Below are 17,801 nucleotides of genomic sequence, written 5' to 3' on the forward strand. Positions count from 1 at the left end.
AAAGCCAAGTTATGCAGGTGAGGAGAGCCTCAGTTTGTTCTCAGTTGAGTTCTTGTTGAAGAGTTGAGTTCTCTTGTTGAGTTCTCTGGGACCAATTAAACAAGGTGCAAACTAGGATACAGTTGAAGAGGATGGTGTTACATAGTTTTAAAAAAACAGGTAAAAATGTTTCTGTAGCGGAGACATCTTTCTTCTCTGCTCACAAATATTTCTTTATTCTTTTATTGGAAGGCTCCGATCATCATCCTCCCACAAAGAAGAGCGTAAGTTGTCTAGTGGGTGTGTGACATTGCCTGGATATATGTGCAGCATTACATTATGGGCTGCCAGCTTTTCTTTATTACATGGATTTTAGAATCCCACTTAAGACTTTTACGAAACTGTTGTGAAAAAATAAATCGTAGGCCTTTTGACTAGTTACATTCCCCCACTATTTCTTAGCATGCTTCCAGAAGGCCTACCCAAATATAACTTTGATTTTAAACCTGGAAATCTCTTTTGCAAATTAAAAAGCTACAAAGGCAGCATTACTTTTGAATGTAATGATAGCTATGTCTAAATAAAAACAGCTTTCTAATTCACCTTGAACATCTTTGTTGTAAATGAAAGGAAACTTAATAGATTTAAGTGCATTTAATCACATAATAAATCATTTCTTTAAATAAGCACTGCAATTTTGCTCTGCCTCTGCAACTGGGGTGGGGGACCTCTGGCCTGTGAGTCATATTTGGCCTGCCGCAAGTCCCAATTTAGTTCACAAGGCTGTTCTCACCATATTATGCCCCCCATGACACCAGGTGTGGGGCAGACAGAAGCACAGCCACTCCCTACATAAACTAGGCTTGAAGTTACTGCCCGTCAGAAGCCCGGTGTGGTGCTTTAAAGTCCTGGTGGTCATCACCTGGCAGCAAGCAATAGACAGGTGAGTGGCCCTGCCACCTACCAAATTTAGCCTGTAAATGGTAGGGGGGAAAGGATTAGGCCCAGCAGCCAGATCAGGTTCCCCATGCCTGCTCTAGAGATGCAAAAACACTCACACCAACCTCTGATGGAGAAAAGAAAGTAAGAAATAGAAGTCATACCACCTGAGATATGAGCAGGTCACTTAGCACCAAAACACAAGTTCTAATTCCTAATCTTGAAGTGGCATGATCTCAGCTATACTCAGTATATTTGATCTATTTATTTTAAGGGGCGTGTAGGCAAGGCATACATACATAGATACATACATAAATAGTTTTATTTGTATGCCGCCTTTCCACAATAACTATGCTCAAGGTGGCTTATAACATGAAAAAATACATATCTGCAACGCAACAAAAGTAGTCATAAACAATAAATTAAACATTAAAAAATACACAACCAAACTGAACAATTTCTGCAACAACATCTATAACAAAGATACAAAAAACCATCAGCAACAACATCCAACCCACAACAACACCCCAGCCCATGAGTCAGCAGCCTCAGTTTTTGCAGCTGGAGTTAGTCATGGCCCCGCCCTCACAGGTCAGGTGGGAAAAGACCCACAAGGCAGGAAGCAGGTATTCCAGGACTCACAGCCAAGATGGAAAGAACATTGCTTTGCAGGGAAAATACCACGCATTTTAAATTATTAACCTGCCTTTCAATTCTATGATCTTCCATGATGACTTATAATTGAACAAAAACTAAAATAAACTTGAAAATACCTAAGCACACGAACACTAAAACTGAAGAACGTCAGCAAAAACTATAAATTCAGCAACTGGCAGCATGATGATGATGATGATGATGATGATGATGATTTTAAAAGAAAAGGTCTGTGGAAAATAAAAGGAACTTCAGCCAGAACCTAAAACTCATTAAACTTGGCACCTGGTGAGCTTCACTAGAAGATATTTCCCAGGGCAGAGGACTTCAACTAACAGGCCCCTTCCCTGATCACCACCACCCCCTCCGCTTACAGCAAGCGCACCCAGAGGAAGACCTTAGCTGATTATTTTAATAGCTGGATAGGTGAGCAGGCAGTTGCTTTTTAAAAAAGCGCCCAAGTTGTACTGGACTTCAAAAGGTTAAAACCAACAAAATGAATTGTATTTGGAGATGGACTTAAGGATCAGTGAAACTGCTTTAGAATTTGTGAGGTATGTGCTGCCCAGCTGCCCCCATTCCAGAGTCCAGCAGCTGTATTTGGACCAAATGGCATTTTCAAGTAAACTTCAAGGGCAGCACATAATACAATGCAGTAGTCTTATTTGGATGCCACTAGAGCATGTACAATTATGGCCAAGAGGGGTTCTTAGCTAGTGGAAAGCACTAATGGAAGCACTAAAGCACTAGTGGAAGGCTGGCCTCAACTAGAGCCAGGGCTTTTTTGGCTGTGGCTCCAATCTGGTGAAACGCTCTGTCACAAGAGACTAGGGCCCTGCGGGACTTGACATCTTTCCGCAGGGCCTGCAAGACGGAGCTGTTCTGCCAGGCCTTTGGTCGGGGTTCAGTCTGACTCCCTCTCCCCTTTCATAAGAAACTGCATGATTTAGGGAAGATTTAGTGTCTGCATTTTATAAGACAAACTATTTGTTGGAAAAGCTTCATAAACAGATAGATGCTATGTCTACTAAAATTGTCATCTTGGGATCAAAAGTGGGCATCAACACAGAAGTTGTCAAGGATCCGGCACAGGAATCTATCATGACTGAACAAATCGTTGAAAAGGAGAAGGAGAAAGTTGCTGTGGTCGAACCTAAAGTAATACAAGGGGGAGCCTTAACCTTACAGATGCAAATTGAGGATTACAAATTGAGGCCCTTTATAATTGAAACTAGAAAAAGCCAGATCTTGAAGATTGGAGCCTGGCCTGGTCTGGAAAAGGAAAGTTGGAGAGATTCCCCAATGCAGGGATCAATTGACTTTTGGGATATGGATTTCGGTCAGGAGAAGATTGGAGCTTTTGGGGCCTTTGGATTTGGAGGAATTTTGAAACAAGATTTGGAATGCTTTATGGATCCTAGCTTTAACTATGGAAATCTGGCTGTCCTGTTAAGAAGGAATAAAGGCATTGTTGGGATGGAGCTCCCCTGAGATCTGTTTTTTAGCACTAAAGATTATGAACATGATCGGCAGAAGGGATGTGAAGAAGAGTTAAGAGCTTCGGATATAAGATCTCCAGGTTGATGGACTGTCTGGAGTTGACAGAAGGGACGGCAGAGGCCGAGACCAGGGAGAGGAGACGGTGGAAGAAGTTTGGGAATTTAAAGTTTATATTTGGAAATTTTGTAAAAATTTAATGAGGGAGAGAAAAATCGTGGAATGAAATTTTTATGACCCTAGTGGAAATGTTTTAAGAGTTCAAGTTCAAATAGATATATTAATTTTAAGGAGAAATAAGATTAAAAAAGAAAAGCAAAAATGGATTGTTAATTGATGAAAGAAGAGAATGTAAAATTATAGTATATTAAGATAGATTATAAGGATAAAATAAAGAGGGAAAGGATTTGCTGAAATATTTAACTGAATTAGAATACAAAAAAGGGAGGTGGGAGGAGGTCAAGGAAACAAGCAAATGAAAGATATATTATGTGAAGGTTTGATGTGTTTTTTGCTTTTGTTTTTCCTTTTTCCTTGATCTTTTTTTTCCTTTTTTCTTTTTTTATTTGTATGGTATTCTTTTTTTATTGTGATACACTGTTTTGTTTTTTGTTTAAATTGGTGTCTTTCTGTTTTATCTGTAACCTTTAAAACCTCAATAAATATTATTTTTTTAAAAAAAAGAAATTGCATGAAAGTGGCCTCCCAATTTTTCTCACAGGCCCATAAAAGTTCAGCACAAACAGTTGGGCCTGGTGAGCATTTAAGGTCCCCAACCCTAATCTGCGGGTTGCCATCTGATTGGATTTTATTCTGATCCTGATCTGATTTGAGGATGTATTTTAATTGATTGTCTGATTTTATGTTAATGTGTTATACTTTTGATGTTAGCCACTCTGAGCCCGGCTTTGGCTGAGGAGGGCGGGATATAAATAAAAATTATTATTATTATTATTATTATTATTATTATTATTATTATTAAGTGCCACTGACGACACTTAGATCTGGTCCTGTCTCTGGGTGTCTAACAACAACCTTAAGATGTGAACCCAATTCTTTAGGGGGAATACAATACCATCCAGACAGTACATCTGGATTGAACTTCAGTTTATTGGCACTTATACTGTCCGCTACTGATCTCAGACACCAATTCAGCACATCTGCTGCCTTACTTGAATTTGATGAAAATGGGGTGGGTGGGGGGACAGAGGTGGTCATCAGCAGCACATTAATTAGAGTCAAGTATCAGCACTTTATGATCTCACTTATTGATTTCATGCAGATGACAGTATGGGAAGCAGAACCCATAGCACAAGTAGCTCAGAACAGAATAACAGGCTCAAAGTATCACCTATTGAAACCAACCATACAGATAAGAATACAACCACTGGAGCATTTTGCAGTCAATCTTCACCCAACCTCCAGTCCAGAAAGGGACCATGGTGGATGAACTCAAAAACCACTAAGTGGTCTAGAAGAATTAACAGGGTCACATTCCTCCTGTCCTTCTTCCAATACTGGTAATCTAGAAACAGATATACAGCCCTTCTTTTAAAAGGGAACATTTGTGACAAGCCAATACTGAGAACAATTTTAAGGATTAAAGGGCAGCTTCTTCAGGAGTGGTCTCATGACTGTCCTCCTTCAATACAACCAGGACCACCTTCTATGTCAATGAAGCAATAACTAACTCATGGAACCAGTCAGTCATCATGAGATGCTAGCCAGGAAGTGCAAGGTTTGAGCAAACAGATAATATAACACACTCCTCCAAGAAACTTGTCCACATCATCAGGCCTCAAAAACTGAAATTCATACAATTTCTAAATGGATGATGTTCTGAACACATTCACTGACTGGACTGCTGACATAGTGCCATTCAAGTTGAGCTAAACACAAGCTTTTTTATTCCTGACGTGCTTAGCAAATAAATCATGGTGCTATTGAGGGTTCCTTAAAATCAGAATGTAGACTGGAGAATGTAGACTGGGAAAAGCTTCACTGGGCTGCAACCATGCAGATGCAATAGTGACAAAAAAAAAAAGGTATTGCTTATTTGAGCAGGGCTTCAACAGATGTAGCAGCCACATGATCTAGAAACATATACACACACGTTGTACTAAGGAATCCCTCCAGAGCTTCTAGGGGCAGACCTGGAGCATGAAAAATGAAATTTAAATGTAATCCTCCTTCATCACGGACATAAAATGAAATCTCACAATTTGCATTGCAATTTATGCCACTTGTTAGTTGCCTTATCCACAAAGAACAATCTAATCTGACATAAATCCTATGTGGAAAAGAAAAGTGTTTATCATGAAGCTCTAAATGGAACTCTTTAAACCACAATGGTTAAAATATGAAGTTTGAAGAAGTGCCTTAAGCTCTCTGAATCCAGCTACATTAGAAGGGAAGGAATTTTATGTTAGATTATTATGTGTAATAATCAGTTTGGAAACATAACTCTAGCTCTGGCTAAACAACTTTGTAGAATAATGGCTACCTGGTAAGGGAAAGTGTGGATCCTGAATATTTGTGATACTGTTCTGCATATAGCTTTTCCTTTACTGAATTACTGAACGACTATCACATGGATGCAGCTAGCTTGTTTTGTCCTGCTCTGGAGGACAGGACTCAAACCAATGGGTTCAAGTTACAAGAATGGAGATTCCAACTAAACATCAGGAAGAACATTCTGATGCTAAGAGCTGTTCGACAGTGGAACAGATTCCCATGAGAGGTGATGGATTTTCCATCATTGGAGGTTCTTAAGCAGAAACTGGATGGCCTTCTATAATGCATGCTCTAGCTGAGATTCCTGCAATGCAGGGGGTTGGCCTAGATGACCCTGGGGGAGGATCCCTTCCAACTCTGCAATTCTATGATTCCATATACTAAGCCTTGTACCCTACCTTAGACAATGCATAAAACTAGCAATATTTGCAGTGGCAGCCGGCTTCCCTGCCGCAAACAGTTATGACCACCCTCATTCATTTGTGCCAATATCTCCAGAAATTCATAAACTGCACTAAACTATTGCTTTCAAGATAGGAGATGGTAACTGGCCATCGATAGCACCATCTCTAGCTTATGTCCTCAGAATATTTTGACAACAGCAATTCTGATGTCTGCAATGTCACTTCCTCTATATTTAAAGCCTTCCTCCTAACACTGTCCCAAACAGAAGCAGTTTGCTACATGCATTCTTCCCCAAAGCCATGCTGCATAAGAAAACATGAATGAAGCTTTTGCTACACAACACATAACTACCACCCACGGATGCTTGCAGAAGGGAAGGAGAGAAAGAGAGACCTTCAGTTTCTTAAAGAGTAGTACTCTCTCTAACTGGTTCAGGGCTTTGGACTGTTCCCCATTACATAGTTCCAGTCTGTTGAGGAGATATGGAGAAATCTGTGAAAGACAGTCACATGTACCATTTGAAAAAGAAAAAAGAAAACTAAACCCAAAGACAGAATCCATGTAACAATGCAAGGAATGGTGTAAAGCACATAATGAAAAGCAAAGCAGGACAGTAAGAGTGAAAACCAAGGCCTCTATGAGATGAAGGAGCCACCCACTGGTTAATGAAAAGCTCTCACACAGGATATGCTTACAGAAAAGCATTCCACCTTTTACATCTAAGGCTTGCTTTATGTGACACACTCTTAATTTGAACACAGCATATACCTGTATTTGCAAGCATAAAACATCAGAAGTACTACTGAGCCTGTTGGTGCAAACCCTGAGCTCAAAATGTTTCCTAATGCATCAATCTAGGAAGAGATCTATGCACGCACCCTATAGCACTTTGTTCTTGAATATATCGAAGTTTCAGAAGGTTAACTGAATTTTCTCTCTTGTACAAATCAGATTTATGAATAGGAAAATTGTTGTCCTGAATATTCCTTATGAGTCTGATAAAGTTCCCTGTATAACTTGACAGGGAAGAAAATACCCCTGTTATTACAGTACAGGCTAAGCTACAGATTTCCTTGCTTCTTTTTACTGTTCAGCCCCACGCCCTCCCAGGTGACAAGGACCTTGGTGATGGTTGGGACATTTACTCCCACAAGAATAACACTTTTTGAAGGATGACTGCTGAATTATTGATGTGTGGTCACAAGAAAAGGGATTCCTATCTCCTTAAAAAGGGGAGAGACGGAGCATGAGTTTGGAGCCCAATAAGAAAGCAGGGAGAACAAGGGGGAAGAAAAAGAGGAGAAATAGACCCAGGTAAAGAAATAATCAAATGCTTACTAAAACACACGAGCTGCTGCCCACATGTCAGCAAGAAAAGAACTGAGTGGGAAGCTATTCAGCCCACCCTTTGAGGTATGAGCACTTCCCTGTTCTGGGAGGGAGACATGAGGTCAGTTCCTTAGCTAACACTCTAAAAATTTCCTGATGTCGACTCTGTTCAGGTGCACAAAGATTACAAAAGAAAGCTGCCAGTTAATGGAAGGAGGCAACAGACCTGGCTCGCAGAAGTCACTTCCTTACAATGCCTGCGTTAAGCGATACAGTTGATGACTGACTGATTCACACTGGCATAAAGAGCCATAACCCAAACTCATTTCTTAGATAAGCTTGCACAAGATTCAGAGCTGTGCCACTGATACATATGTACATTTGTCCCACCTGCCCCCAGAATAGCGTAACTACAAACACTCAGAAGCAAAGAATCCATCAGCAGTTTGGGTCTTACCTTCTTTAAGTTAGTCCCTACGTAGCTCTTAGGCTCTTCTTTAAAGTGAGGTAATCTGGAACAACAAGAAAATACATATATTAAGGACAAGGAATAAGGGAAGGCCTTCTTCCTGCCTGGCAGCAAATAGAGAAAAATTGCAGTTCCCTGAAGGCTTCCCCTTGGAATATGGTTTATCTGCCCTCTTCTGATCAAAAGTTACACTACAGTGTAATAATCAGAAAAAGGAATAATCAGTCTTATCAGTTCGTGGGTAATGACTAAAGGTCAGAGCTTTGACTTGAATTCACATTTTCAGAAAATAACTGGGTCAAGTCTAATCTTTTGACTCCTAACACAGAAACACCTAAAGAAACATTTGCTCTTTAGCTCTGAGTGTTGCCAGCCCTAGCATGGTAGAAAGTGAAGTATCTAAAACACATTAACAGTCCAGAAGAGGAAGAAGAAATCCTTCTCTATATGGACCCATTAATTCAGTAGAGCACTTATTTTGGCATGGATGAGAAAAGCAAAGTCGAATGTCTAGATGTATGTGCATTTTCACCAATATTCACATTTTACATTACAGCTAAGAGTAGTCTTCTTTTAAAAGGCCAAACTAACATGGTTATTGTTACTGAAAATGCAGGGTTGGCCACATAGTAAAAACTAATTAAGAACTGCCTTGCTGGATGCAGATGGAATGGATTTATTTGGGGGTGTTTTTTTGGTGGGAGGGGGGTAGACTGCCTCCCTCAGCATAGAACCACTGTGAATTAGCTATCTTTCAGTCCTTGCAGATAAGTCCCCCAGCTCAACTCATTAGAACTTAATGAATTGTTTCAAGTGTACTTTTGAGGTCTGCAGAAGACTGAAGATATCTTTTAATTCAAATCTTTTAACTGAAAAATACAATAAAGCACTGAAGTATATATATTGCTAACAATGTAGACATAAGATCTAATAAATTTGTATTGTTATTATTTATACCCATAAATGGTTCAAGACCAACAACATGAAATAGAAAGATAGATATATCTGCACAAGTTTTAGCTCAGTTGGGTCAAAGAAATTCCATTTAGAGTTTCTTGGCTCCTAAAACTCAAAATGGTCCTTAAGCTGTGTCCTGGGCTGGCTTAAGGGCACACAGTTACCTGGCGCTTTTAAAATCAGCTGGTGGGTAAGTGGGTTGTACAGCTCAGATAAGAACTGAGGCAAAAGGCAGAGAAATGCTTTTGATATTCATGTGATCTGCCAGGCTATTCAGTGAAACTTTCACCTTCTAAGGTTTGGCCCTTTTAATCAAAGACCACAGAGTAAAGCAGTACTTGGAATCTCCTGCTAGGACTTACCCTCAATGAACAACTAGCGTCATTTCTATTGCAATATCAGTCTCTAGTAGGCTTCTCCCATATGCAAAATGCATGGTGTTCAATGTTCACTTTCTATCACAGTCCTTTGATCGAGGCAGCTTAATATCTGAGGGCCTACCTGAAAAGTCTAAACCAAAATCTGCAAGTAGCAACTAGGAAATGCATAGTTAGCTCAGGATGCTAATGATGTCTGGGGTTACAAAGTACCACAGACAAATGGGCTCTCTTTCATATATCATTTATCATTTTGCATCCTTACTGAGTGAGATAGCAGGCTTTCAAAGATGCTGGAAGCCTATAGCTCTTTGTACACAGAGTAGCTTGCCTTTCTGTCCTTTTCAGAAGCTAACTATATCTTCTGGAAACATCCAACTGAATAGTTAAGAGTGAAATATAGATAAAAAACTATTAATAACCCATTTTTAAAATATCAGAACTACAACAGTACAAAAGGTAAGCAATGTCATTTTACATTCTAAAACCTAAGCATTATGTGTCCCAATTTCCTACAGCAAATATACGAAATACTCAATCTGATCTAGATTAATATGAAATACTCTTTAAAATCCTTGGTCGTAATAGAATAAATGCTGTGGTACAGTAACTGGAAAGTGTATCAGGATATGTTGGAAAGCTTATAACTCAGGCACAGACTCCTTGTCACAGACAAATTATCCAAATTAGTTTTCCCAGATTCGAAGTGAACCAAGGTGAAAAAGTACTTCAGTAAGCAGGAACAAATCATCTTAACTGGAAATACATTGAGTAGTAAAAGCCAACTGGATCCTGCATTTAAAAAAGCGTCTCAGATACATGTTGTTTGAAACATAAACCCTTTTGCTAAACCAGCACAGTTAAAACTAATAGTGGCAAACCATTCATGTTCTCATTGTTCTGCACCATTTCCAACACTATTGCCATGTTTGGATGTCACATTAAACCAGAGTTAGCATGCTAAGAATGAGCCTCAGCAAGGACCAAGCATTTGCATGGACCAGATAATGCTTGGACTGGGTGATTTTCCGGAGCACGCGTGCCTGCCTACCCACCCCCAACTGAAGTGTGGATTCTTCCTGTCCTTGAAGGGCCACCTGAGCTGTGCTGAGACAAACACAAGGAGGTTTACCTTGTGAAGAGCAGCTGCACCATGTCGACCAGAGTGTGCTCTGCAGATTTTCTCAATAACTCTGAAGACAAAAACAAATAACACAGGTGTCATTACTTGGTGTGATATTATCTAGAGGCTTCTCCAAGTAGACTCCCCTCCAAGTGTTGTTTACAAAGGATTACTGAAAATTTATTAAAACCAGCTTCAGCCTCAGCTGTGCAGCAGAATGTGCAAAGGTACACTAAGTGGCGCTACAGAGCTGAAACAGCGGGTGAGTGAAAGAAACACACAGGCAACTGAGCAAAAAGTGGTCTGCAAACACCTTTTTTATTATTACTAAGTTCAACTGTGCATATTTAGCAAATTTTATGCTTGTTTATGTTCCAGCGCATACTCATATTGCAGACAGAACTCTGGTCATTTAATAGAAACCAGGTCATTTACTAGAAACCAAAGTTTGGGGTTTGCTTTCTTGCATTGAAAACCTACCACTAAGTCTCATCTCAAAGCATATACGGAAGCAAGACTGCATGATTTCACAGACTGACTCATTGGTGAGATGAGCTCCAACTGGCGTCAGGAGAAGAGTCCTCAGGACCTGAAAGAAGAACAAATAAAGATGACATTCCAACAGCAGTGTCAGGAAGAGAACTCATGTACAACAACAGAGAATATCTGAAAACTTCAACTGAAGGAAGGGAATGGGGGACTACATCTCTTGCATGCCATAACTGCTATTACTCTCACTTAATGAATGAAAGCAAACAATGCTTTGCCACATACTGTGATTGGGCTCTCACCCCTCACTCTACCACACCAAGGAAGCCTAATTTTCACTACAAAAGATTAAAAAAAACTCCTCTCTAAGTCCAGTTGAAGATTATTTTGCACTGGAAAGCTTTTAGTGCAAGTACAAGAGTCCTAAGTTTAAAAATATTGATGAAAACTAAAGTAGAAGTCCCAACACCATTTTTCTTCCCCAAGCCGGTCTCCATGGAACAAGATTAACAGGGCACCAGGCACAAGACATTACACTAATTTGTTTCACATACCTGCAAGATCTTCATCAGGACAACTTCATCACTCGCAGGGTCTGTGCCCACAAACCGGGCATGTGTGACAGCATCTGCCATGTTCTCCATTCCCTCAGCTGTGCCCTCATGGTTAGAATCTGTATAACAGAGAATTTTTTGACATTATCAAACCAGGGGAATTTTGCACCACAGCAAAATTCTCCATTCTTATTTCCATGGCTTTCCTTTTCCTTCCCTGTGTTTCATCCAAAACTCTCTTTACTCAGATTGGAATCACAGTTCAAGTTATGGTTCAACAAAAGATAAATTCTTATTTGGCAATGGATTGATTTCATGCATTTAATACTCCAGTAATTAGATGGTGCTATTTATTATCTTTAGTTCCAACTTTGGTAGCTTGGTTTTCACACGATACCAATCCTTTTGCAATCTGCATCAAAATTTGTTGTACAAAAGATCAGTCCTTATTTGCTGCATTTTTATGCCACCCTTACTGTAAAAGGATCCCTGAAGATATTGGTTTTGAAGTACCAGTACATATTACTCTATATACTTTCAATTCTTCAGTTGTAATCAGTTTTCAGTATTTTCCAAATGGCTCAGTTTCCCTCCCCCAGAAGCATATGGTATATCTGCTGAGGGCAGGGAGGAGATAAAGTATCTTCCTCCATGCCCAGAATTGAAATGCGGTCCTTCTTCTGGGACATTCACTCAGCTGCGTGAAATTATGTAGCTGACATGAGAAGGCAAAACAATTATTCCAAATCATTACCTATTAGTGCATACGAGAGGAACTTATTTACAGATGTCAAGGCCAATCCAGTGATGGGGCCTGTAGTATCTTCCGAACGAATAACTTCCAGAAAAGGTCGAAGGAAGACAATAGGCTCAATGGATGAAAGCTCTAAAGCAAAAGACAAATCACAACATTATAAAAAAAAATGTAACATCACCTCCAGTGCAGGAAGAGCAATGTCTCCCCTTCTCAGACTCAAGTCTTGCAAACTCATGGTTCAACACACTGAGCAATTTCATTTATGTAATGTAAAGTTTCAAATAAGTTAAACACTGCATGGGAAAAAATAAAAATCTAAAAAGACAAGGCCCAGAAGAGGGAATAGAAGGTTGGAACGCAAGCACAGAGAGATTATAAAACTTAATATTTTGGTAAACTCCTGAGCGAGTTTCAATTGCAAAAGCACTGCTTAAATACAAACATGTGGCATACTGGGCATACCGGGGCCAATTCACTAAGAGAAATGGTAGCATTTTGATTGAATGCCAGCAATCATATTAGCCACACAGACAAAAATCCAGGTCCACTCAGCACCCACCAGCTACAACAGTCATTAATAATTTGCCTTGGATACCTCAAATACATATAAAAGAATGTGTTGAAGACCAATTTACTTTTCTTTATAGCACATAATGAAAATAACCTTAGACACACGATTCTCAAAGTGTAGAAGGACCATAAATAGTTGCAACACCAAAGTTCAGTCAGTCTCTTCCTAGATTTCTCTAATCACTCATGTTTATTAGGAAACCATCAAATAAGCTGCCTACAATAATAATAATAATAATAATAAATTTATTATTTGTATGCCGCCCATCTGACTGAGTTGCATTCCGATGGGCAGAAGGGCATCGTTTGGGGGTTATGGCCTTTCATGACTATTTCAACAAGGCAAAGCATCGTACAACTGAAACATAAGAAATATAAAAAGCAACAGAACCCAATCATTATCCCATCACATACACAATCCTATAAAAGAAGAAATACATATAAAAGTAAGTAATAGAGCTGAGGAGGCTATAATGCATAAAATATTCTCAATTTGTGTACAACCAGGATTCTTCCACACACATACATCTGAAACCATATTTGCCAGCATCATAGAGAGTCCCTCTTTTTGTAATGACATCCACTCAACTGCAGTAGAATCAATCTAGTAAATCCTTGGCAAACAGTGGAGGTGCTGAGAATTCACTCATGTGAATCTGACAGTTGTCCTTTCCCAGCTTAACTCTGATGATTATTTAAAAAAAAAAAAAAACAAATTAAGTATGGAGTATATTTGCAATACTTTTGCACCTTAACCAGAACCAGACTTTATAGGATTGTTCATAGGAAGACTTTGCCATCTGTACCAGTTGTAGCTTCCAAACTGTTTTCAAAGACAGGTTCACGAGAAAGTAATTGATCTGAGAGTTGCATGACCCTGACATGAATGAATTCTCAGCAACTTCAAGGCTCAGTGCTTGTAGACTGTCTATGGCAACGGATTTTAACTCCAAATGAAATTACTAAGACAAAATGCAAGCAATCCCCCCTTGACAAATGTGTCTGCCTCATGACCAAACACTTATAGTTATTGATCCTGGATTTACTAAGAATTAAAGCAACGTTTCCAAAATTCTCTTAACATGAGAAAGCAACTGCTCCAGCACCCCAGTAAAGCTAAATGAAACCCAATGGAATTCCTTTGAACTGCACAGACAGAATGCTCAGAATCAAGTTTTGAAGTGTGTCAATTTAAGCACTCATTTTACCTTTCAAATAGAAATTGACACATGTCAAAAAGACCAATTACATTGTAACACACTATGGAATTCTTCAGTCACTACTCCAATGTGGGATTTCATACCAGATTTTTCTTTCAAGATAACTGGCCAAAACTAAGGAAGCAGACAATTGAAAAGCCCAGGAGAAATTAAAAACTTCTACAGCAATACTTTAAATTCAGTAACTATCCATAGCTCTTCATGGCTTGCACACTATGAATAACTTCTTCATTCCCAATTCACTCTGTTGTCAAAGAAAATGCTCTATTGTTCTAGCCAAAGGGTAAAGGGACCCCTGACCATTAGGTCCAGTCGCGGACGACTCTAGGGTTGCGGCGCTCATTTCGCTTTATTGGCCGGGTCATGTGGCCAGCATGACTAAGCTGCTTCTGGCAAACCAGAGCAGTGCATGGAAACGCCGTTTACCTTCCCGCCAGAATGGTACCTATTTATCTACTTGCACTTTGATGTGCTTTTGAACTGCTAGGTTGGCAGGAGCAGGGACCAAGCAACAGGAGCTCACCCTGTCGTGGGAATTTGAACCGTCAACCTTCTGATAGGCAAGCCCTAGGCTCTGTGGTTTAACCCACAGTGCCACCCGTGTGCCATTCTATTGTTCTAGAGAGCCTGAAAACAAGAATTTCAGCTTTGTTCTCAGTTAACTATCTTGGCTGTTGCATCAGTCTACTTAGCTTTTCTTCAAAGCTTTTCTGTAAACCGCCTTGGTACTTCTTTGAAATGAAAAGGTGCTACACAATACTGTAATTACCACAGTTTCAACTCATATCTACCAAGAAAAAAAAATCTTGATTAGCATACCTCTACCAGAGACCTCAGACCTCACTGCCAGTCAGAGCACAGTGGACAATAATGGTCAATATGGGCCAATGATCTGACTCAGAATAATGCAGCTTCATCTATCTTTGGCCAAGGCCTTGGAGATGCTGAAACAACCCTTAAAGGAGTACAATATCATAGGTTTTCCAATGGTTAAGAAAGCCAAAAAAGAAAGCCACAGGGGCACTTTAGAGTTCTCTTTTCTTCCAAAACAAGGATTAATAATTGTACCAAAAACATTACAGTCTTTGTATACGAATCACTGAAAGACTCACTTAGGTGTCAGATATGTAAAATAACATGTGAAAAAGTGGACAACCATTCTTGGGTCAACTACAGTGGTACCTCGGGTTACATACGCTTCAGGTTACATACACTTCAGGTTACAGACTCCGCTAACCCAGAAATATTACCTCAGGTTAAGAACTTTGCTTCAGGATGAGAACAGAAATTGTGCGGCGGTGGCACAGAAGCAGCAGGAGGCCTCCTTAGCTAAAGTGGTGCTTCAGGTTAAGAACAATTTCAGGTTAAGAACGGATCTCCAGAACGAATTAAGTACTTAACCCGAGGTACCACTATATTCCGATCTTTATATGCATTAAAATATATTACTTGTACATTAATGATGTAAGGTTGTGGATAAGATTTTTTGATATCATTTCCATAGCATTGTAAAACAAAGTGTTGTACAAAAGTTAAATGAGAAACCAAACACTTCTCATGGCAGAAATAAGGTACATGGAAACTGGAGGCCAAAGTCTCTTTCTTACTTTAAGAAAACAATTTTAAACTGATAGGGTTGCAGATTCTGCTGTAAAGAAGAAGAAGAAGAAGAAGAAGAAGAAGAAGAAGAAGAAGAGTAGTTTGGATTTGATATCCCGCCTTTCACTACCCTTCAGGAGTCTCAAAGCGGCTAACATTCTCCTTTCCCTTCCTCCCCCACAACAAACACTCTGTAAGGTGAGTGGGGCTGAGAGACTTCAAAGAAGTGTGACTAGCCCAAGGTCACCCAGCAGCTGCATGTGGAGGAGCGGAGACGCGAACCTGGTTCCCCAGATTACGAGACTACCGTTCTTAACCACTACACCACACCGGCTCTTAAAAAATGGTTCTTATAAGAAAATATGATAATCTGCTGGGAGGCAGCAAATTCCACAGGTAGAGAACCGGAACTGAGAAAGAATAAATACATGAATAGAACAGCAAATCTTAGGACAATACATGTAGTGCTAAAAAGATCATTAGAAACTATACCAGGGTTTTAAAGAAAACAAGGGGGGTGCTTTTCATCAGGACTACACAGCACATGGAGAGGGAAGGTTTAACCCTTTCTTCCTAAGCTGCAATTGTGAAGAAACACACACAGGCATGAATAGTAGCCTTTCATAAAAGTTGTCATTGAGATCTTGTTTTCTAAGGCTGAGGGATTTTCATTGGGATTACAGTTGGGGAAGGGATTAAGTTTCCCCTTGTTGCACTGTAGTTCCAGTCAAAATCAGACACACCTTCTATTGTTGTTGCTTTTAAACCAGACTATCATGTCTAAGGATTGGTTATGTACGGTAAATGTAAATAGTGGGAAAATAATGAAAAGAACATGCAGGAGGAGAAACAGAAGAGAGTTGATAGGACCACACTGTAGCTGAAATGTCTGGACCTCTAAGGTCAGAAATGTTTAAACACCCAGGAGGAGCTGGACAGGTAACCTTTTATTTTTTAAAAAACACGTAAGAGAAGATGTTTAAGAAGGGGTAAACACGGATATTACAATTTCCAAATTGTTACCAATGGGTACCTTTTGTGACTGTCTCCTTAGCATGGTTCTTTAAAACAGGATGCAAAGTAAGGCTACTTTCTCCCATGCCATTTGCATGGCTATATCTCATTTTGTTTCACATGTGGAGTGCTGTTGAAGGGCTTTGCCATTCCTTGGAATGTGTCACTAACTTCGCTGATAGAACCCAGCAGGTGAAACAACTGTGTAAGGCGGCTGCCTTTTCTCTGCAACACAGTCAGTTGTGTTTTCTGCTGAAATGAACTAGTGTGAAATTAAGTCATGGCTGCAGCACATGTTTAAACTTTTAGGGAAATGCACCTCTAATAAAGGATTAACTCCTTCCTGTCTTCTGAATATGCTGTCTAAAGATTTAGGGCTTGCTTATGATCAAGGTAAATATAATTCACTGACAGTATCCAGATTTTTCCTCTATAAGCATCAAGGTGTGTGTGGGGGGGGGGGATTAATGGAATGAGAAGATGGGCCTTGCAAAGGGAGGCTTCCTGCTCTTCCCATTCCACTTCCTGGATCAGGGCAGCTAGGAAGCACACAGCTTGAGCAGAGAGGCTGCAACAGGTCTCTCCAGACAGCTTCCCCCTGAAGCTGGGTGTACATAACACAGGCAGCAGCTGCAGCCTAGAAACTTGAAATGCAGCTGTCACCTGGCAGATTCTCCTGTTGCCTCGTGACTCCATGGATTTACTGGGCAGGAGGACCCAGCATGGCCATGTCAGAGAACCATGACACAATCCCCACCTCTGTTTTTTACTGAAACATCCAACTTAATTGAAGTTTTCAAGCTAATAAAATAAAGCACCACATACACACAAAAATCTAAGGTAATTTGATCTTCTTGCAAAGACTTGAGTAGTTTTTGTCCAAATGCAGATAAGCAGATGTGTTAGCGCCTCCCACTTCCACCATAATGTCCAATGCAAAACATAGGGAAGGCATTTTAATGGGTGCACAACATGCACACCTATTTCTCATTACACAATTTCATTTTATTTATTTAAAGAACTGATAAACTGCTGGATGCCAATCATCTACATACTCTTTCCAGCTTGTTATTGTGCTATGCAGAGTGGCAGAATATTGCTCAAAAGACAATGGTTAAATTGGCTTAATTGTATCATGAAATGTTCACTGTATCTTTTCTGTGGCAATGTTTTGGGAAACGCTTTCTATTTTTGTGATGTGTTCCGGCAGCAGCAAAAGTAACATTTTCATTTCTGAAAACAAGACTGTTGCAGTTGTATGAAGCAGCAGTGGCAGCAACGGCATAACATGCCTTCATCTACAAATACATGGAATTGCACAGGCCCCAAAGTGGCAGAGGTGATGAGGGAAACCA

General features: G+C 39.9%; 1 protein-coding gene across 22 annotated transcripts in view; it reads right to left on the bottom strand.

The window, feature by feature from the left end:
- The window catches only part of GBF1 (golgi brefeldin A resistant guanine nucleotide exchange factor 1), an 84,233-nt gene that overhangs the window by 34,961 nt on the left and 31,471 nt on the right, over window positions 1–17,801 (bottom strand). For 11 of the 22 annotated variants that reach the window (XM_083738194.1, XM_083738198.1, XM_083738206.1 and 8 more), the window contains exons 4-9: window positions 12,041–12,172; window positions 11,287–11,405; window positions 10,724–10,832; window positions 10,253–10,313; window positions 7,775–7,829; window positions 6,382–6,480 (exon numbers count right to left, since the gene is read on the bottom strand). In XM_083738194.1, coding sequence (XP_083594320.1) covers window positions 6,382–6,480; window positions 7,775–7,829; window positions 10,253–10,313; window positions 10,724–10,832; window positions 11,287–11,405; window positions 12,041–12,172 — 575 coding nt within the window. The remainder of the gene's footprint in view (window positions 1–6,381; window positions 6,481–7,774; window positions 7,830–10,252; window positions 10,314–10,723; window positions 10,833–11,286; window positions 11,406–12,040; window positions 12,173–17,801) is intronic. The other 11 variants (XM_083738205.1, XM_083738204.1, XM_083738195.1 and 8 more) reach the window with 1 other exon arrangement.

This window comes from Podarcis gaigeae (genome assembly GCF_964106915.1).
Source record: "Podarcis gaigeae genome assembly, chromosome: 5".
NCBI lineage: Eukaryota > Metazoa > Chordata > Lepidosauria > Squamata > Lacertidae > Podarcis > Podarcis gaigeae.